At 45.9% G+C, this 22,525-nt stretch overlaps 2 protein-coding genes across 2 annotated transcripts; one reads left to right on the forward strand and one right to left on the reverse strand.

Annotated features, from left to right (window-relative positions):
* The first annotated feature begins 7,370 nt into the window (after window positions 1–7,370).
* LOC125160456 (olfactory receptor 10H3-like) lies at window positions 7,371–8,315 on the forward strand. Its single transcript, XM_047849419.1, has one exon. It carries the CDS (start codon window positions 7,386–7,388, stop codon window positions 8,313–8,315), a length of 930 nt encoding a protein of 309 aa, XP_047705375.1. The 5' UTR covers window positions 7,371–7,385.
* Window positions 8,316–17,445: 9,130 nt separating this feature from the next.
* Window positions 17,446–18,396, reverse strand: LOC125160453 (olfactory receptor 10H3-like). The gene has a single exon (XM_047849416.1). It carries the CDS (start codon window positions 18,394–18,396, stop codon window positions 17,446–17,448), a length of 951 nt encoding a protein of 316 aa, XP_047705372.1.
* Window positions 18,397–22,525: the final 4,129 nt, after the last annotated feature.

Here is a 22,525-nt window from a genome sequence, read left to right on the forward strand (position 1 = left end):
TACCAATGGTTTATACTACTGTCTTTTAAATTATAACAAATGCACAAAAGAAATTAAACTTTTAGTCTCTAAGAAGATGATTTACTATGTATAATTTCTCGCTGCCTTGGAAGGGATAGATTCTAAGGGAGGTTTTCTATGTCAAATTGGGTTCAGAAGGTGACCTGGAGAGAGAGAGAGACAGAAAGAGATACAGAGAGATAAGTAGTGGCATAGGAATCCTTTAAATTGATCTGAACAGACACTTGAATAATTTTGGATATGGGGCCAAATCTGGGAAAGGAATGAAGAATGAGAAGGAAGTTGGTAGCAGGGTAATTTTCACATGAGGAAAGGAAAGGGAAGGTAGAGTGAGAAAGGAAGAGAGGGGGAGAAGAATAGGGAGGAAAAGAGAGAGAAAGGGGAGGGGGAGCAGTGCTTAGATAAGAACATAAAGCATGTTAAAAGGGTTTTGCTTTCTGACAGCTTATGGAAAGTCTTTTCCCTTTTTCCCCCACATTACTTTCCATAAACATCAATTTCTCATTCCTGAGTTTGGAAGAATCTATTTGGGGGATTTGTTGTAGGCACAGTGCTATCTCAAGATGCACAAAGAGAGGTCAAGGGTATGGGTACCCCCTTTATGCAGATGAGAACAGTTGGTGGAGGTCACACAACGTGTGAAGGAAAGGGTCACATGGAGATTGAGGTCTGTCTGACTCCCATGCTGGGGATTGGGAAACCATAGGTCTGAGGATCCAGGAGGGGGGCTTTCTGTGGATCTAAACTACTACTCAAAGGTGAGGCCAGATGTTTGAGTTGGAGGCAGAAGATGTGATATAATGTTAAACCCACAGCTACCAGTCACCTCGTGAGCATACAAGACTCTCCTCGGTAGTCAATAAACAAGGACAACACAGGAGACCAAATATTTGCTTGATTATATCACAGAGAGGCTTATGTTGATGTGGACTCTCAGGCTTGGATCACCAGGATGACAAGGAAAGGGTAGAACTTGACCATGAGGTGAGGTGGGCTGATCCAGTGTGTCCAGGAGACAGTGAACACTTCTATTGACAAGGAGAAATCACTCCCTATGACCCAGCTCTAAATTACCCTTATTGTGGGAAGCCCTCCAGCTGCCTTGACCCCAGGGCAGAGCCCTGGATTCCCACTGGATTCCCAGTGGATTTCCACTCTGGGCTGCTCCAGCTCCTGCCTTCCTTCTGTCCCTGCCCTGACCCTAAGGGATTGAGGGCATCTACTCCAGCCCTGTTTCCCCCAAGACTGGGAGCTCCTAGTCCTCAGCAGGGACTGGGGCTCTCAGGGCAGACAGAGACAGCAGGGAGTCTTGGTTGTGTTGGGGAGTTGGAGGAAGGAGTAGGGGCTGCACATCCCCAGAGATCCTCTGATGATCCTCTTGGCCACTCCAGACCTTGAGGAGGCCCTGGGGAACAGCCTGCTGGGAAGCTGCAACAGGGATAAAGCACGCAGCATCAGTTCCAGGAGCCCAGAGGTCTGGCCCCACACCTGCCCCTGTGTGCTGCTGACAGAATAACCCCAGAGAGCGTCTTCTGTCCTCCCCTGCTGGCTGCTTCCTGGAAGAGGCAGCCCAGCACGAGGGGACCAGGAGGGACAGGGTAGGTGGCAATATTTAGGCAGTTGTGGGGAGCAAGCCCCGGTTGGGGGTGGGAACAGGACTGGGGAGAAAGGTGGTAAGACAGGCTCTGAGCCTTGGGAGCTGGTGGGACTTTTCTCGGGTCGCCCCTGCTGGGTCCTGGGTTCCTCACTCAGCCTAGTGACCTTTGCAGCTTCTAGGTCACTATTGTTGATTGGGACTGATCCTGTCCCCCTGAAATATTTGCACATGCCCGGAGGCCCTTTTGTTGTCACAGCTCATGGGGAGGGAGGGATGCTACCGGCATCTGGAGGGCTGAGGCCAGGGATGCTGCTAAACGTTGTACAATCTGGTAGTAGTGTGGGGCGTTTGTTCCACTGGTGAACCAATCAGGACACGTTATAGTAACTCCGCCCACATTTACACTAGGGCTCACTGTCTGTGTTGCAGCCTGTGGGTTTGGAGCAGCGGATAGTGGCATGTATACAGCGTTGCAGCATCCCACAGAACAGTGTCAGGTGCTCTGTTTTTAATGCGCCCAAATGCAATTATGCTGGAGAGTTGAGCTGCCTTTTGCCTCATTCACTCGGTGTCATTTTACGGCTTCATTTACGCTGCTGTGTGTGCACGGAACTCCTGGCTGGGGCTCCAGGGTTTGCCTCCGGCCCGTGGGACCTGCCCCCTTCCCAGTTACGGTTCCCAAGCAGGCTTGTCCATTCCCGCACTACAAGCGGGGCTGCATCCCACAGGCTCCGTCCAGGTAGGTGTGCGCCATGGAGACAGAGGTTCAGGTGCACGTGAAGGCTGCACTTCTCCATTCTCGGTTCTCAGCCGCAGGCCGCGGGATTGCTCCCTCCCCGTATAGCTGTGGGCACTGGGCACTTCCTAATCTGGGGAAATGAATAGGTGTACAGGGAAATCTCAGGGTCGTTTTCCCCTTCCCTTTCCTTGTCTTGAAACCATCTGTGCACTTGCCTGTGTAACCCCTTCTGTGGGTTCTCTGCTCATGTCCTGCACTCGTTTCTGTATGGAGTCTCTTCTTCTTTTTTTTTTTTAATTTTTTTTTTCAACGTTTATTTATTTTTGCGACAGAGAGAGACAGAGCATGAACGGGGGAGGGGCAGAGAGAGAGGGAGACACAGAATAGGAAACAGGCTCCAGGCTCCGAGCCATCAGCCCAGAGCCCGACGCGGGGCTCGAACTCTCGGACTGCGAGATCGTGACCTGGCTGAAGTCGGACGCTTAACCGACTGCGCCACCCAGGCGCCCCTGGAGTCTCTTCTTCTTAATGTGCTGGTTTCTTATTTACTCTAGACAGTATTCCCTGGTCAATTTTAGTCAAGGCACCGGCTCCTTTCCCAAATTTCCATCTGCCTGTTCATGTATCCTGGATATTCCAGGGTGTCCTGGAAGTTTTCATGTGTGTTTCTTTCTCTAAGCAGTTAAATGAATTTAATGAAATGGCGTCAGCACTCACGGAAGATATGCTTCTGAAATTCGAATGCTGCTTTACCGATTAAGCATACATTTCATGTCTTTTTAAAATCACCTCAACATCTGTGCTTTTGATGTTTGGTTAGACTCCTCCTTCACTTATAGATCACAAAGTCATTCTCCTGAATCCTTTTCCTACTGACTTTATACTTCATTCTACATGTGAAATCCATTTGGATTCCACCTTTATGTGGAATCTCAGGCAGGAATTCAGATTTATACTGCTTCCGGGGCACCTGGGTGGCTCAGTTGGTTGGGTGTCCGACTTCACCTCAGGTCATGATCTCACGGTTTGTGAGTTTGAGCCCACGTCGGGCTCTATGCTGAGGGCTGGGAGCCTGCAACCTGCTTCGGATTCTGTCTCTGACTCTCTCTGCTCCTCCCCCGCTTGTACTCTGTCTCTCCGTCTCTAAAAGAAATAAACATCAAAACAAACATTTTAAAAAGATTTATACTGCTTCATAGAATGACCAGTTTCTCACCACAAACCAGTAAACAATCCATTATTTCCATTTGATTTGTGCTCCCACCTTTATCACATATTGGGTTTGGAATGGTGCAGGATGTTTTGTGAGATATCCAATCAGCACGACACAGGTGTCACACATATCATCTATCATCCATGTCTTCTCCAGGGTCGCATTTAAAAAATTTTTTTAACATTAATTTATTTCTGAGAGACAGAGGGAGGCAGAGCATGAGCAGGGGAGGGGGAGAGAGAGACACAGAATCTGAGCTGTTTGTCAGCACAGAACCCAACGTGGGGCTCGAACCCACAAACTGCGAGACCACGATCTGAGCCGAAGTCGGATGCTCAACCGACTAAGCCACCCAGGGACCCCCAGGGTCGCATTTTTAAAAATGATTCTGATTTGGTAGTGAGACTCAACTCTGGGAGAGACATCTCTCTGTCTCTCTTGTGTGCTCCATTTTAAGAAGACCTGTATAGTTTTTTTACTAGCTTTATTTTTCAGAAGTAGGTTTAGCATAGTTATTAAATTTAACTTCTTCAGTTGTAAATGCAGCTGCACTGAGTATAATTTGGGGAGGAACCAACATGACTGCTATATTGGTTCATCCCATCTGAGAGTACATATTGATTTCCAGTTTTCCACATAGCCAGACCATCTTCTGTCCTCGGAGGTGTGTTTGGTTAATTCCTAGATATTTTTTAAAATGTTTCTCAGTGTTTATTCACTTTCGAGGGAGAGACAGAGAGCGAGTGGAGGAGAAACAGAGAGAGAGGGAGACACACAATCTGAAGCAGGCTCCAGGCCCTAAGCTGTCAGCACAGAGCCTGACACGGTGCTGGAACCCACGAACTGTGAGATCATGACCTGAGCTGACGTCGGACGCCCAACTGACTGAGCCACCCAGGCGCCCAATTCCTAGATATTTTTTTTTAATTTTTTTTTTCAAAGTTTATTTTTTTGGGGACAGAGAGAGACAGAGCATGAACGGGGGAGGGGGAGAGAGAGGGAGACACAGAATCGGAAACAGGCTCCAGGCTCCGAGCCATCAGCCCAGAGCCTGACGCGGGGCTCGAACTCACGGACCGCGAGATCGTGACCTGAGCTGAAGTCGGATGCTTAACCGACTGCGCCACCCAGGCGCCCCTCTAGATATTTTAAAACAAAGGATATCAAAGAGTAATCTGAGGACACTGGGGTCCCAGAGACCCCTTCTGGGGGACCAATAGGTCCTCACTTCTCTAATGAACACGAGGATGTGTTTTCGTCATGTGCTTCAACTAAAACAACATGTTGCCACAGGCGGGATAAAAAAGCAGATACCAGCATCATCGTGTATGCCATCCAGCCAGCACTGGAAAATTTTGCTAAAATGTAAAAGAACACCACAATTCTCACTAAGTGAGTTTTTAAAATGTGGTTACTTTTCTAAAAAGTTAGTTACATTAACATGATACCGATTGTTCCTTTAGGTTGAATCAAATATTGATCATTGTTCTTTTAAATGTGTAAGGAACTCAATATTTTTCAAAAGTCTTAGGATTGGGGCACCTTGGTAACTCAGTTGGTTAGCGTCCGACTTCAGCTCAGGTCATGATCTCACAGTTTGTGGGTTCAAGCCCTGAGCTGGTTTCTGTGTTGACAGCTCAGAGCCTGGAGCCTGCTTCAGATTCTGTGTCTCCCTCTCTCTCTGCCCCTCCCCTGCTCTCTCTGTTTCTCTCTCTCTGACAAATAAACATTAAAAAAATTAAAAAAATAAAATAAAAAAATCTTAGTTTTAATTACAAATACTGTAAGAATGGAGAGTTCTAACTCAGTTAAAGAAAAGCCCTCTAGGGGACTCAATAGTTATGTAGCGTAAACAGATCCTGCGACAAAAACATTTGAGAGCTGTCTCCTTATAGTTTGTGTCACTATTGATGATGTTATCTTACCTTTTCCATGAATTCTATCTTTTATTTATTTTATTTTATTTTATTTTATTTTATTTTATTTATTATTTTAAGAGAGAGTGAGCACGAGTGGGGAAAGGGCAGAGAGAGAGGGAGAGAGAACCCCAAGCAGGTTCTGTGCTGTCAGCCCTGGGGCTCGAACCCATGAACCATGAGATCATTATCTGATCTGGCTTCAGAAGTAGAATTCAAAGATCCATCACTTACATACAACACACAGTGCTCATCACAGCAAGTGCCCTCCTTAATCCTCATCACCCATCTAGCCCATCTCCCACTTGCCTCCCTCCGTCAACCCTCAGTTTGTTCTTTATGGTTAAGAATCTCTTGGGGCACCAGGGTGCCTGGGTGGCTCAGTCAGTTGAGTGTCTGACTTTGGCTCAGGTCATGATCTCACAGTCTGTGAATTTGAGCCCCCACATTGGGCTCTGTGCTGACAGCTCAGAGCCTGGAGCCTGCTTCAGATTCTGTGTCTCTCTCTCTCTCCGCCCCTCCCCTGCTCATGCTCTGTCTCTCTCTCACTCTCTGTCAAAAATAAATAAACATTACAAAAATTAAAAAAAGAAAGAATCTCTTGGGGCGCCTAGGTGGCTCAGTTGGTTAAGCATCTGACTTTGGCTCAGGTCATGATCTCACAGTTCATGAATTTGAGCCCCACATCAGGCTCTATGCTGATAGCCTGGAGCCTGCTTCGGATTCTGTGTCTCCGTCTCTCTCTGTCCCTCTCCCACTCACACTCTGTCTCTCTCTCTCAAAAATAAGTAAACATTAAAAAAAAATCTCTTGTGGTTTGTTTCCCTTTCTTCTCTTCCCCCCTTCCCATACGTTCATCTGTTTTGTTTCTGAAATTCCACATACAAGTGAAATTCATATGACATTTGTCTTTCTCTGATTGACTTATTTCACTTAGCATAATACACTTTAGCTCCATCCATGTCATTGCAAATGGCAAGGTTTCATTCTTTTTGATCGTTGAGTGTTATTCCAATGTGTGTGTATATGTACGTATATACATACACACAATACCACATCTTCTTTATCCATCCATCAATCGATGGACATTTGGGCTCTCTCCATAGCTTAGCTATTGTTGATAATGCTGCATGTGCCCCTTCAAATCTGTATTTTTGTATCCATTAGATAAATACCTAGTAGTGCAGTTGCTGGAATGTAGGGTAGTTCTATGTTTAGGTTTTGGAGGATTTGCATGATTATTACGGGTATCATTCTACAGGAAATACTGAATTTGGGAAGTTGACCTCATCTTCTGCAGCGTGTGTCTGTCTTTGTTCTAATATAGTTGTCTTCATTCCTTTACCTTTCTAGGTAGATGATCACGTCTATTCCCTTCCAATCCTGATATTCCTTCTTTACTTTTTCTCAAGCATCACCACCAGCTTCACTTCCCATCTAATGAACAGCAGAGGCAGTGAGTAACCTTGGCTTCTTCCTGATGCTAAAATAATACATCTATTTCTCCCACTTCGTGTACTATTTGCTAGTTTTGTGCTGTATTTTCCCAGTAAGCTAAGAAAGTCCCCGTTGACTTCATGTTGAGAAGAAGCTTTTAAAAAGATTTTTAAGGTATATACATCTATCACCATTATGCTGTATATCTAAAATGGTGCAATACTTTATGACAATTATGTATTAATTTTTAAACCATAAATAGTAATGGAACTTTAGCAATCCAGGATTGCAGCTTGAATTCATATAATTATATGATATTTATTTTAGTTTATTCCTGTGACTGATCACATGATAGGTTTTCTGATGCTGAATCAACCTTGTTATTCATGGGATAAATTATGAACCTTCATTCCCTTTCTGATCTCACCAGATGCAGCACCCGTGCCTGGTCAGAACTATAGCATGATGACTGAGTTCATCCTCGTGGGCTTCTCCACCTTCCCACAGCATCTCCTGCCTGCCTTCTTCCTGCTGTACCTGCTCATGTACCTGTTCACGCTGCTGGGGAACCTGCTCATCATGGCCACAGTCTGGAGCGAGCGCAGCCTGCACACGCCCATGTACCTCTTCCTGTGCGCCCTGTCCACCTCTGAGATTCTGTTCACCGTTGCCATCACCCCTCGCATGCTGGTTGACATGCTCTTCACCCACCGCACCATCACCTGGGCGGCCTGTGCCAGCCAGATGTTTTTCTCCTTCACGTTTGGCTTCACACACTCCTTCCTGCTCATGATCATGGGCTATGACCGCTACGTGGCCATCTGCCACCCCCTGCGCTACAATGTGCTCATGAGCAACCGTAGCTGTGCCCGTCTGGTGTCCTGGACCTGGGCTGGTGGCTCAGTCATGGGGATGATGGTGACCCTGATAGTTTTTCACCTCACCTTCTGTGGATCTAACATGATCCACCATTTTTTCTGCCATGTGTTTTCCCTTCTAAAGTTGGCCTGTGGGAATGAGAATTCCTCCGTCACCTTGGCTGTGATCCTGGTGTGTGTCTCAGCTCTGATGAGCTGTTTATTCCTCATCGTCCTCTCCTATGTCTTCATCGTGGCCGCCATATTGCGGATCCCCTCTGCTGAAGGCAGGCACAAGACCTTCTCCACATGTGTGTCCCACCTCACTGTGGTCATTGTGCACTATGGCTTTGCCTCCATTATCTACCTCAAGCCCAAAGGCCCCCATTCTATGGACAGTAACACCCTGATGGCCACCACCTATACAGTCTTCACTCCCTTTCTCAGTCCGATCATTTTCAGCCTCAGGAATAAGGAGCTCAAGAACGCCATAAAGAAAAGCATCCAGAGAAAACTCATTCCTCTAAGCTCCTGATGGCCAGTTGGGTGGTGAGGCATATGATTGAAGGACTGAGAATAATGATTGTCTCCAGGGGACAGTTGTAGGAATTCAGTATATGGAAATACTTATTAGGTATTGTTGGATGCATAGGGTTTTGGAGCAGGATAGGTATTAGTTTTTCCCAATTTTTTTTACCTCCCTCGTACATAGGCCCTAGTGATCAGTGTCTCTTCTTCTTGATCCCATGCGATGAACTCCTTCCCATTACCTCTGTCTAAGAATGTGTTAGCTCTCTATGGGCCAGTGGAGAGCATCACACGGATGTGTCTTGGCACTGATGCACAGGGTTCTTCTCGAATAGACAAGCAAGGGAGGACTTTCTCAAACTTCCTTCACCATAGGAATAAACAAAAGTAAGCAAAATAATAAATGCCACCAGCACTGGGGTTTTAGTTATCAGGCACTGTGTCCAGTGTTGTGTAAGTACTATCTTTTAATTATAGCAAATGCACAAAAGAGCATTCACTATTTTATTCTAAGGAATGGTTCCATGTTTATAGTTCCCACCTTCTTTGGAGGTGATAGACCCTAAATGATTCCTAATGTTGAGATGAGTTGAGTGAAGGATGTCAGAATGCAAAGTGGAGAAAGAGAGTTTGAGAGCCAGAGTGACAGAGAGAGAAAGCGGAGAAGATTCAGTGCTTGAGGAAGAACATACAGATTGTTAAAAAGGTGTTGCTCTCTGACATCTTAAGGAAATATTTTTCCCTTTTTTCCCATATTACTTGCAATAAAACATAAATTTCTTATTCCTGTGTTTACTTGAATCTATCTGTGGGATGTGCTGGAGGGTACAGTGCTATCTCAGGATGGGACAAAGAGAGGTCAAGGGTGTGAGCACCCCCTTTATGCCAAGGGTTTGGGAAACCATGTGTCTGAGCACCCAGGAGGGGGTCTTCCATTGGTATAAATTCTTACTCAAAGCTGTGGCCAGATATTGGAGTGGCAGGCAGAAGGTGTTTTATAATAATAAACCTATGATGGCTGTCACATATGAATGCCTGCTGTCTGCCAAATGCTGTGGGAAGGGTTTCCTATGCGTTTACTCTTCTAAGTCTCAAAATGAATTATTCTTTCTCTGCATTTAGATATGACCCACATCTATTACTATTCACATTTTTGAAATGCATAAAATGCAAATGTGATAGATAATTTGTCCTGGGTCACACCACCTTGAAGGCGGGAAGCAGGAATCGATTACAATGTGCATGTGTGTGCAACTGGTGAACAGGAACCCGCCTCTCTCAGGTGTCTACAGAGAGAAGTGAGGTCGTGACTGGGAGGAGAAGGCTGTCATTAGAGGGAAGAGACCCCTTTCAGGGAAGGAGGGCAGGTGCAGCCCTAGGCACACACCCGTTTCACACACCCAGAGGGAAACACGGACTCCAGAGGAGTTCATGAGAAACTTTGTCTCATGAACACTGACAACGAGAGCTTGGCAAAACCGGCTACGGCAGTTTTGGGGTTCCATCCATTATTTTGCTCATTATTGGTGTTACTGACGGATGCCCCCACCATTCCTAAGATGTGCTTCTCCAGAGTCTGCGGCTGTGTTCCCTGACCCATCAAGAGAGGGTGTTCAGATGAGGAGGAGGGTGTTGTAGTTTCAGGGCAGAAGATTTATATGCTTTGTTACAGCAGCCCCAGAAACTGACTCCTGAAATGGTATCCTGACATTAAATGTTTTGGGGTTTTCATTACAAAATCAGCTGAGTTGCAGGGGGTGAAATGACAGATTAAGTACTTACACGAAGGGGAAACCACCAGGAATTGATTGGTAGATCTCAAACTCATCTCTTTAGACAGAAAGGTGACACTTTTACCAGCCCTGTTTTTCTTTTTTAAGGTTTTTTTTTTGTATTATTCCCCAGAGAAACAGAACCACTAGGATGAATGTGTATACAAAGAGATGTGTATATGTACATAGGTGTATATAACATATATAACACATATAACATGTAATAATGTTAGTGTATGTTTTAAATTCATGCTTTGAATAACTACTTGCTATTTTTTTTAATGTACCATATCATCACATATATGACGTTTTCCCTTGGTCCTGGAACAGTAGTCTTTCAGCTACTAAGCTAATTAAATGCAAGATGTATAATTTAGTTCACAAATTATAATGCCTTTCCTTTGAGGCACTGATTTTTAAAACTGAACAAAAAGCTTTGAAATCAATATCAAAAGGAAAAGCCCATTTGGCACATAGTAGAAGTTTATTAAATATTTGTTAGTTGACTACAACACTCAACTTACTGAATAAATATTGTTCTGGTGCAACCACAGTATATTATATATTATAGTATGTCATAATTGTGTTGTTCCATTTTATAAAATGTGATATGTCTGCATCCGGCTCTTCCTGTCCCCACACTGAGGGCTTTTTTAGTGCCAGGTTACATCAGTGTTATTTTCAGGTCCCGAGATTCAGAGTGGGTCCCTTAGCTAGAGATCAGAGTGGATGTGATGAATGGATGAAGGAAGTAGAGAGGATGAGAGAAGGGAGGAATGACTAGAGGGGAAGAAGAGAGGGAGAGGGAGGGAGGGAGGGAGGAAGAGAGAGAGAAAGGAAGGGCATTCCCAGGGTCTCAGCCACCATCTTTGGACATGGAGGAGTTCGCATCCAGCTTCCAGTGCTCTGGGGCCAGGTCCCCGGGATCTGCCTCAGGGGAGGGCACCCTCAGAGGTAACACTCTTGCCCCGCTCACTTCTGACCCCCATGCAGCAGCAACCAGGGTATCCAAGCCAGACATTGTGAGAGAGAGAAAGGGGTGGGCTCCCCAAGGGGGTGGGGATAGGAGGTGGGTAGGGGGCACTCGCCTGCAGAGCAGAGATTGCCCTGGACCCCGGGTTGGCATGACTCCACAAGGTGTGTCTGTGTCAGGAGCTGGAGTCTGGCAGCCAGAGGAGGGTGGAGTCGAGAGGGGAGGTCAGCGGGCACAGTGCACCAGCAGATGGGGCGTGAGGCCAGAGCCAGGGCTAGACCACAGCACACAGAGGCCAGCAGTGGGGGCCAGAGATGGTGGCTGAGGGATGAGGTCCAGGAGGAGCTGAGTCTGGTGCCCCGGGATTGCTGGGCCGCCCCAGGCCCCTGCTGCCCCCAAATACTTCTTTCCTGCATGAGAGAGAGACCCCATCCTGACACCCAGTCTAATCATCCACTTTCCAGGTGGGGTTCTGGGTCCTCCAAGCATTGGCTGACTTGGCTCTGAGATAACACTTGGTGACAACCTTCTGGGGGCTGGGTGAGGGGGCAGAAGCAGTGCTGTGATATGGGGGTGAGCCCTGCCCCAAGGTAAGTATTTGAAGCCTTGTCATCAAATCTCACTGATATAGGTAAATGACAGATTGTGTATCATGGATATATTAGTATGTATCATCGAGATGCATGTGTCAGTGATGCAGATATAAATACGCATACCTGTGTGTACCTCTTTCCCAATTTTTCACCAGGGCTGAGGCTTCAGAGCCATCCCCTGTGCTCTGTGGCTGTCAGGTTTGTTTTTTCTATATGCCGTGTAGAGCTTCGTGGCTCACGCCCACCCCATGTTACTTGGCCCTGCCCCCAGGTGAGGGTGGGGGTGTCTCTGACTGCCCCTGACTGTCTGCCATCACAGACAAGGCTGCCATGAATGGCTTGACCACGTCCCCTCGCTGAGCTGAGTTTCAGATGGAGATCTAGAAGTGTTTGCGGGACCTTGGGTAAGTGTCCCCTTAATCTGGCCGTGAACCACCAAGTGAGGACGTCTTCAGTCTAGTCATCTCACCTCTGGGCCAACACAGGGCGGATCCAGATTTCTAAGTCTTGCCGCTCTAGCAAGTGGATGGGGAGCCTGTACCCACTGTGTTCACAGATTGCTGCTGTTTTATTACTTTTTTAATGTTTATTCATTTATTGAGAGAGAGACAGACAGACAGAGAGAGCGAGCATGAGCAGGGGAGGGGCAGAGAATCCCAAACAGGCTCCACCCCATCAGAGCAGAGCCCAATGCGGGGCTCGAACTCACGGACCATGAGATCACGACCTGAGCTGAAACCAAGACAAGGATGCTTACCCTACTGAGCCACCCAGGCGTCCTGAGTGTTGCTGTGGTAAACCGAATTCCTCTCCTTGCTAATGAGCTGCTCATGTCCTTGTTTGCTGCTGGCCTAGTGCGTTACCTCAGCTGCAGATCACCTGTGCCCCCCTCTTGCCCACTTTCTATCATGATGCCTGTCCTTTTTCTCATTGGTTTCCTCATTTCTCTTTTTTCTCACTGTAGATTCTAGATATTACTCTCTTGTCAATGGGTTCTTTTCAGCTGGATCGAGGTACACATAATATACGAAGAGCTGCGTACATTTAATGGGTACATTTTGATGACTTTGGACATACGCCTACAATTGTGATACCATCCGCACAATCAAGGTAATAAATGTTATGTACCTCCTCCAAAGATTCCTCAAGTCCCCTTCTGTGTGTGTGTGTGTGTGTGTGTGTGTGTTAGTAACTTTAAAGGACATCTACCCTCTTAATAAGTTTTTTTTTATTGAAATCTAGTTGACAAATAAACTTGTGTGAATTTAAGGTGTACCGTGTGTTGAGTTGGTATGTTTATTCATTATAATGCGATCGCCATTGCGCTAATAGCTAGCATGTCTATCAGGTCACGTGATCATCATGTCTGTTTTAGTGTTGGGGATAAATAAGATCTCGTCTCTTAGCGAGTTTGATGATTAGAATACAATATTGGCGTCTATGTTCTTAACAAGTGTTTAATTGTGCACTATCGTCTTGTTAACTCTAGCTTGTAGGTTGAACGGCAGAGCTCAGGAACTTATACAGCAAGTAGCTCTCTGTTCTCTGTCATTGGTAACCTTTATCCATGATGCTCTTTGCTAAAAGGATTCAGAATTTCCATGTAATAGAACTGATCTTTTTTACTGAAGGTTTGTGCTCTTTTTTCTTTTTTTTTTTTTTTTTTTAAATTTTTTTTTTTCAACATTTATTTATTTTTGGGACAGAGAGAGACAGAGCATGAATGGGCGAGGGGCAGAGAGAGAGGGAGACACAGAATCGGAAACAGGCTCCAGGCTCTGAGCCATCAGCCCAGAGCCCGACGCGGGGCTCGAACTCACGGACCGTGAGATCGTGACCTGGCTGAAGTCGGACGCTTAACCGACTGCGCCACCCAGGCGCCCCTCTTTTTTCTTTTTAAGGAACGTGTTTCCTGTTCCTGGAGCACGAAGATCCTATTACACTTGCTGTCATTAGCTATGTTTTTATCTTTCACAATTATGTTTTCAATCTATCTTGATTCTCTTTTTGGTGGGGTATTGGGAGTCTAGTTTTGGTTTTTGTTTGTAGAGAGAGGTACTTTCCTCAACAGCATCTCCTAAACAATTCACCTTTTTTCCAAATGATTTGTGGTGTGACCTGAACCATACATGAATGGCTCTGTCTCCGAGCTCTGATTCCAGAACCACTGGTCACTGTCCTTGCACTGATCCCACACTGCTTTGTTTCCAAGATGCTGTCGCGTGTCTACAGAGTGCAGTCTCCCCCCACCTCCTGTCATTCTTCATTTCCAGATGGACTCAGTTATTCATGGGTCCTTATTTTTGACAAACATTTTGCAATACGTTTATGCTCTTTCTCAAGAGTCCAACTGGATGTTTTTGAGGGCATTACATTGAATGTATAGATTAAATTTGGGGAAGAATGAACATCTTTCTGATATTGTCTTTTGCTTTCATCCATTTTGTTAGGTCATCTGTCATGTTTCCTGTCTGTTAGAGGTCTCATAGTTCTCCATGAAGCTCCTGTGTGTACTTGTTTAAAGTAATTCCTAGACTGTTGTCAGGTTTTGTGCAACTTTGAATGATACCTTATTTTGTAATGTTTTATTATTAACTAATTTTGAACTTATGAGAAAGCTGCAAAAAGCATACAGAAAACTCTCATCCTCCCCCCAACAACCCCTTTGAATGCCAGGATCTTCCAGAACCAGGACAATGATGAGACCCAGGGCACAAACGCTGGTATATAACACTGTATAGCAAACAACAGCTCTTACTAGAATTCTTTCAACTCTCCACTAATATCCTATTTCTATTCCAGGACACAATCCATTTCATGTAGTTGTTATTTCAAGTTTGCATTATCATTCACTTCTAAGTATTTCTTAATTTCCCTTTAAGCCAGATGATTAATGACTAATATGTTACTTTGGCATTGTCAAATGGTTCACCCAATATTTACATTCTAAATACATGGGAATTTTGAGGGGTCCTTTTCTTATTAAAGTCCAGTAGTATTGCCAAATGATCAGATATTTGGGGCTTTGGGTATTGGTACTTGGGGATGTACCTGTATTTCCTTTATGACCTGACAGTGTTTGATGTTTTTCTCTTTTTCTTTCATTTTGTGTTGGTGTAGTGAATAGGAGCATATGTGTGTTTGTGTGTATTTGTACAGGATAAATAAACATATATAAGTATATATTACCTTTTGTATATATATATACATGTATGTACATGAATGTATATAGAATACACAGAATATACACGAGCTATGTATATATATATATACTTATATATGTATGTATATATATATATATATACACATAGCTCAAGTATTAAATAATGTGACATAATTAAGTCTTAAAACACCAGTAATTAAAATTATAATGCAGGGGCCCCAATACACAGGAGGGTGAGCATCCCTCCTGAGTCACACGGTCCACGTCGAGCACGGAGACCGTTCCTGCTGTCCTCCAGCTCCTGCTCCGATAGTGTTGGTTGAGGGCACACCGCACCCCAGGCCCTGTGCTGGGGCCCCTGCAGCTACACGGTCAGGTGAGTCCTCAAAACACACCCCAATGAGCAAACCCTGTAGCTGGGCTACCGGGACTCCTTCACCTTCGTTGACCGAATTCCAAGGACACTCAGCACTTCTCGAGAGCCATCTCAATGCCCCAGGTCTTCTCCACAAAGAAGAATGGTCTAAGAATCTGGCTTGAAACTAATTGTAAAGTGAAACCCAATAACATTTAACGTCAGGATGCCATTTCACGAGTCAGTTCCTGGGGCTGCTGTATCAAAGCATATAAATCTCGTGCCCTGACTCCACACACATCTATCCTCTTCCATGCTGGAGGCCAGAATTGAATCAGGGTCACCAGGTGTGAGTCCAGGTGTGAGCAGGGCTGCGTCCTTCGGGGGATCCGGGGAGGGATGTGTCTCCTGCTTTCCCAGCTTCGAGGGCACCACGCATCCCCTGGCTCGTGGTTCCTGCCTCAGCTACTCCAATTCCTCCTTCCGGTGTCACATCCCCTACTGCTCCCTGTCTCTGGCCCCTCCTGCCCCCTTGCATAAGGACACTTGCAATTATAGCAGCCCATCTGGGTGATGAGGGTAATCCCCCTGTCTCAGATCTTAACTGCATCTCATCTGCACACTCCCTCTTGCTGGGTAAGGGAACGCAGCCACAGGCTCTGGAGAAGCACATCTTAGGAATGGTGGGGGCATCCATCAGTAACACCGATAATGAGCAAAATAATGAATGGAACCCCAAAACTGCCATAGCCGGTTTTGCCAAGCTCTCGTTGTCAGTGTTCATGAGACAAAGTGTCTCATGAACTCCTCTGGAGTCCGTGTTTCCCTCTGGCTGTGTGAAAGGGGTGTGTACCTAGGGCTGCACCTGCCCTCCTTCCCTGAAAAGGGTCCCTTCCTTCTAATGACAGCCTTCTCCTCCTAGTCATGACCTCACTTCTCTCTGTAGACACCTGAGAGAGGGGGGCTCCTGGTCACCAATTGCACACACGTGCACATTGTATTCGATTCCTGCTCCCTGCCTTCATGGCACTGTGGCCTGGGACAAATTACCTATCACATTTGCATTTTCTGCATTTCAAAAATGTTATTAGTGATATATGTGGGTCATATCTAAATGTGGAGAAAGGATAATTTATTTTGAGGCTTAGAAGAGTGAATGCATAGGAAACCCTTCCCACAGCATTTGGCAAACAATAGGCCCTCATATGTGACAGACATCCTTAGGTTTATTATTGTAAAACATCTTCTGACTGCAACTCAAATATCTGACCACAATTTAGCTAAGAATTTACACCAATGGAAGACTCCCCTCCCCCAGATGCTCAGACATATGGTTTCCCAACCCCAGCATGGGAGTCAGACAGACCTAAAGTTGCATGTGACTCCTTCCTTCACCTGTTGTGTGCCTTCTACCAACAATTCTTTTCTGCATAAAGGGGTACCTACACCCTTGACCTGTCTTTGTTCTATCTTCAGATAGCACTATGCCTTCCAACAAATACCCCAGATAGATTCAAGTAACCACAGCAATGAGAACTTGATGTTTATGGAAAGTAATGTGGGGAAAAAGGAAGAAGACTTTCCATAAGCTGTCAGAAAGCAACTTCCTGTAAACACACTTTACGTTATTACCCAAACACTGAACCCTTTCCTCCACCCACTCTCTACCCCTCCCTCCCTCTCTCACTTCACTTCGGACTCTGATATTCTTCACTCTACTCAGATCAACATAGTAACCTCCTTAGGATCTATTCCTTCCAAAGACAGTGAAGAACCATTAACGTTCAACCATTCCCTTAGAGACAAACAGTTAATGTTATTTTGTGCATTTGCTATAATTAAAAGATAATATATACAATACTGGACACAGTTCCTGCTTAGAAAAGCCCCAATTCTGGCAGCACTAATTTTTCCTATTTTTGTTTATCCTTATGTTGGTGAAGGAGAAATTCCTTTCTTGTATGTGCATTCAATAAGAACCATGGGCATCAGTGCCCAGACACATCCATGTGATGCTCCCCACTAGCCCAAGGGTAGAGAACACAACATAGACAGAATATAGGAAGGAGTTCATCACATGGGGTCAAGAGCAGGAGGTGATGATCACTACAGACTATGGAAGACACGGTCAAACAAATTGGAGAAAAACAAATACCCAGCAGGTATCCATAATCTATCAATGTGTGTCTTTTCACATACATGAATCCTTACAAAAGCTCTATGGAGACAGACCTCATTATCCCCAGGCATGCTACCATATTTCCTCACCACCAACTGGCTTTCAGGAGCTTAAGGGACTGAATTTTCTCTGGAAGCTTTTCTTTATGGCGTTCTTGAGCTCCTTATTCCTGAGGCTGAAAATGATCGGGCTGAGAAAGGGGGTGAAGACTGTATAGGTGGTGGCCATCAGGGTGTTACTGTCCATAGAATGGGGGCCCTTGGGCTTGAGGTAGATAATGGAGGCAAAGCCATAGTGCACAATGACCACCGTGAGGTGGGACACACACGTGGAGAAGGTCTTGTGCCTGCCCTCAGCAGAGGGGATCCGCAATATGGCGGCCACGATGAAGACATAGGAGAGGACGATGAGGAATAAACAGCTCATCAGAGCTGAGACACACACCAGGATCACACCCAAGGTGACGGAGGATGTCTCCTTCCCACAGGCCAACTTTAGAAGGGAAAGCACGTGGCAGACAAAATGGTGGATCACATTAGACCCACAGAAGGTGAGGTGAAAAACTATCAGGGTCAACATCATTCCCATGACTGAGCCACCAGCCCAGGACAAGGACACCAGACGGGCACAGCCACGGGGGCTCATGAGCACATTGTAGCGCAGGGGGTGGCAGATGGCCACGTAGCGGTCATAGCCCATGATCATGAGCAGGAAGGAGTGTGTGAAGCCAAACGTGAAGGAGAAAAACATCTGGCTGGCACAGGCCATCCAGGTGATGGTGCGGCGAGTGGAGAGCATGTCAACCAGCATGCGAGGGGTGACAGCAACGGTGAACAGAATCTCAGAGGTGGACAGGGCGCACAGGAAGAGGTACATGGGCGTGTGCAGGCTGCGCTCGCTCCAGACTGTGGCCATGATGAGCAGGTTCCCCAGCAGCGTGAACAGGTACATGAGCAGGTACAGCAGGAAGAAGGTGGGCAGAAGATGCCGTGGGAAGTTAGAGAATCCCACAAGGATGAACTCAGTCACCATGCTATAGTTCTGACCAGCCATGGGTGCTGCATCTGGTGAGATCAGAAGAGGAATGAAGGTGACCAGCATGACAATCATGAGTCTATACAACAATATATGAAATGGGGAGACTACAGACGCAGTATGTTAGGATTGGGAAAGTGACCCGGATACTCACTGGTTCTGCTGTTCTTTAGCATGGAACTGAAAGTCATGAGCGGTGCTATAAATAAGAACAAGAAAGAAGGTATGTACGGATGGGAAGGAAAGAGACATGCTCCTTCACCCAGAAAAAGTAAAGAATGAAGACATAAGGTACCACAGCAATAGAGAGCACAGTCTGCAGAAGACAAGATCGGCTCGCAACACTCAGTATTTCTCACAGAATTACTCCAGCAGTAATCATTCAAAGTATAAGCTTTAAGCAAAACTAAGATAACATTCCCAACGGTGACACAAACTTTAAAGGCTCAGCTTGCCAACATTGTGGTCTGGTGATTTCTTAACACTCAAGAAAATGTGAGACTCTGATGGGTTCCTGTTTGGGTGCAGTACAACTCTCCGTTCTCACCATATTAGAAGTTAACACTGAGATTGTCTGAAAATATGTAGTATGGATACATTCATGGGACACCTGAAGGCTCAGTCAGTTAATGGTTTGACCCTTGATTTCTGCCCAGATCATGATCTCACAGTCGTGAGATCAAGCCCCAGGCTGGCATCAATACTGAGCATTGAGTCTGCTTACGATATCCTCTCTCTCTCTCTACCCACCCCGCACTTGCACATGTTCTCTCTCTTCTCCCTAGAAAAAAAGAAGGAAGAAAGAAAGGAAAGAGGGAAGGAAGAAGGAAGGGCGGTATGGAGGGAAGGTGGGAGAGAGGAAAGAAAGAAAGGTCAACCTGTTCAAACTGTAATATAAATCAAACTGTCAATATAAGTAACATGGTTTTAGGAAAGTAAGTACATTTACAAAATTAACATTTAGTGAGAAGAATGGCTTTAAAAAACATTTTAACAAATTTGGATTGGGGACCAATTGATGCTCATTCTGCTTCTTCATTCAGCCTGTGGCAACGTGTTGTTTTAGTCGAGCATATGATGAAAATACACCCTCACCTTCATTGGAAAAGTAAGCACCTGATGGTCCCCCAGAAAGGGTCTCCGGGACCCCAGGGTCCTCATATCACACTTTGACAACTTCTGTTATACGATATCTAGGAACTAATCAAACACAAGCAATACCTCCAGATTCAGAAATGTTAACCATTAGTAAAAATGTCGATGGCTATCTGAATACACGAAGGACAATCCACTCTCTCGGGTGGATGAGCGAATATGGTAATGACTACATTGTCAGTATACCTGCATGTTCGGCTACAGTGAATCAAATGTACATTTGATAAAAGTTTCCTTAAGTTCCTTCTGGAAAATAAAGTCAGTGCAAAACCATACCAGTCTTCTAAAAAAATGGGTTAACTAGGAGAGAAATGCCCTGGCAGGTGTGGAGACCCATGATAGACCTCATACACATCGTTGTCATTTTCAAGTGTGACCCTGGAGCAGCCACAGACACCGATCAAATTGGCTACATACCTCAAAAAGTACCCCAGCGTGATTCAAAACTTGATACAGGTGGGAGCACAAATCCAAGAGAAAAGATGGATGGTTTAGGAGTCCGTGGTGGGAAAACTAGCCCTTTTATGAAGCAAAGCAAATCTGAATTTCTGCCTAAGGCCATACACACAGGTGGAATCCAGGTGGATTCAAGACTTAAATATGAAACACAATGCCCTGAAGGTAATAGGAGAAGGTGTCGGAAAATACTTCTGTTGATAAGAGTGGAGAAGGACTTCTTAAACAAACTTCAGAAGCACAAACATGAGGTGGTTTTGAAAGACATGAAAACATCAGCACGATGGGTTTCTATTCAACAAAATATCCTGCATCCAGTCAATGGGAGATGGAAAGGTAAGAAAAATCATTTTCATTGTACAAAAAAGGACCAGGGAATATAATCTAGATTTAACAAGAGACCGATTATGTGTACAAGAGCAGAAAACTTGATACAGAAATGAGCAAGGGATAAAACAGAATTTAGCAAAGGTATGAGGAGATAGCTCACAGAGGGTGTAGTAAGAGCCAATAAAAACATGCTAATAAGAAAAAAGAGAGAGAGGGACAGAGAGAGAAAGGAAGGGAAACACAATGGAAATTCAGTGTATATCTATTGAGAGCCCCAACTTAGAAACTCCCTGGTGTTGATCAGTTTTGGGGAGAACGCAACCCTCATGCACGGCCTGTGAGAGCGCAGAATAGTGGAAATGAGGAGTGCACGCACTCTGTGCCCCAGCACATGTGCTCCTGAACATCTATCGCGATTGCTCAAAGGCATTTACAGGGGAGCATGTCAGAGGGTGTTTCTGTAGCATTGCTTTTAGTGGGGAACTGGAAAGCCTGCTTGTCCATTCTTTGGAAGGGGGCAGGACCCGTGGGCTGGATGCAAACCCTGCAGCCCCAGCCAGGAGTTCGATGCACGCACAGCAGCATAAATGAACCCATAAAATGTGTTGAATGAATGAAGTAAAAAGCAGACGAACGCTCCAGCATAATAACCTTTTGGCATATTAAAAATAGAGCAGCTGACACTAATCTGTAGGATGCTGTAATGGTGGATACATGCCATTATACATCATAACGTGCAACACAGACAGTGAATCCTAATGTATCCTCCACCTATACCCCTCACTGCTCCGGGCTACTCCTCTGTTCCCACTCCACTCTGACTTCCAGAGACAATTGTCTGAAATATACCCAAGGTGTGCAGACATCAGAGCTAGGGTTCAAGCCCCGGTTTTTGCTGTGTGTATCTGAGAAAGAACTTTCCAATTAAGAGCCTCCTCTCCCCAGCTGAAATATGGGAGTAAGCAGAGAACTATCTTTAGAAGAACCATGAAGATTCACTGAAAGGGCTCTATGTTTACCTAATATGGGTGGTTATCCCTGACGCTGATGTTTTCTCTGTTCTCCAAACTGCTTTCCTGTCATCAGTCTGTACCATATGCACCAGTTGGTCCCATTCCAAACTCATAGTTTCTGACCTCAATGGGGTCTTTAGGACCTCTGGTAAATTGGCAACACAGTTTGACAAGTGGCTGGTCCAACCTCTGCCTCCTCGCCTGGCCCCTGCCTCACCCTACAGTCTGCCTTCCCACCTGCCACTTGGTGGAGTGGCTGTAGTTCGCCGGGCTGGGCTCCCCCATCTCCTCTGACAGGTGCAGGAGAGAGTTCGTCTACTTTGGTCTCACAGAGGTTGGCTCACCCACAGGTGCTGAGCTTATGTCACACACCTGCATCCAGGAGTGAATCCAGCTCAACCTCTCTGCCTCCCCTCAAGGATCACCTCCAGGTTAGCAAAGGCCACCTTCAAGCAACTCAGGACACAACGGCCAAGGCAAGATACACACCTGACGCAAAGTTTCTGAACCTCAGTACGTGTGGGATTTGGTGTCAGATCATTCTCTGGGGTGGTGGCTGTCCTGTGCATTATATAACGTTTAACGGGATCTCTGGCTTCGACCCAGCAGATGTCAATAGTGTCCCTACCAATCATGAGTCACAACAATCAAAAATGTCTCCAGACATGCCCACATGTCTCCCGTGGGGCCCAACTACCCTGGGTTGAGGACCACTGGCCTAGAATCTTCTGGGGCCCTGGGCTGGGTAAGAACCCAGGACCCATAACAGCACCTGAGAAGACCACAGGCAACGGTAAGAGCCTGTCTTATGACCTGTCTACCGGGCCCTGCTCCCATCCCCTGTCTGGGTCTTGCTCCCGACAACTGTTTGAATATTGCCACCTACCTTGTCCCTCCTGGACCCCCTTGTGCTGGGCTGCCTGTTCCAGGAAGTAGCCAGCAGGGCAGGGAAGAAGATGCTCTCCTGTGTTGTTATGCTATCAGCAGCACACAGGGGCAGGTGTGGGGCCAGACCTCTGGGCTCCTGGAACTGATGCTGTGTGCTTTATCCCTGCTGCAGCTTCCCAGCACGCTGCTCCCTAGAGCATCCCTGGAACACCAATCTGGAGTGCTGTCCTCAGGGTCTGGAGAGGTCAGAAGGATCATCAGAGGGCCTCTGGGACCTGCAGCCTCTACTCCTCCTTCCAACTCGC

The sequence above is a fragment of the Prionailurus viverrinus genome, chromosome A2 (genome assembly GCF_022837055.1).
Source record: "Prionailurus viverrinus isolate Anna chromosome A2, UM_Priviv_1.0, whole genome shotgun sequence".
Classification (NCBI taxonomy): Eukaryota; Metazoa; Chordata; class Mammalia; order Carnivora; family Felidae; genus Prionailurus; species Prionailurus viverrinus.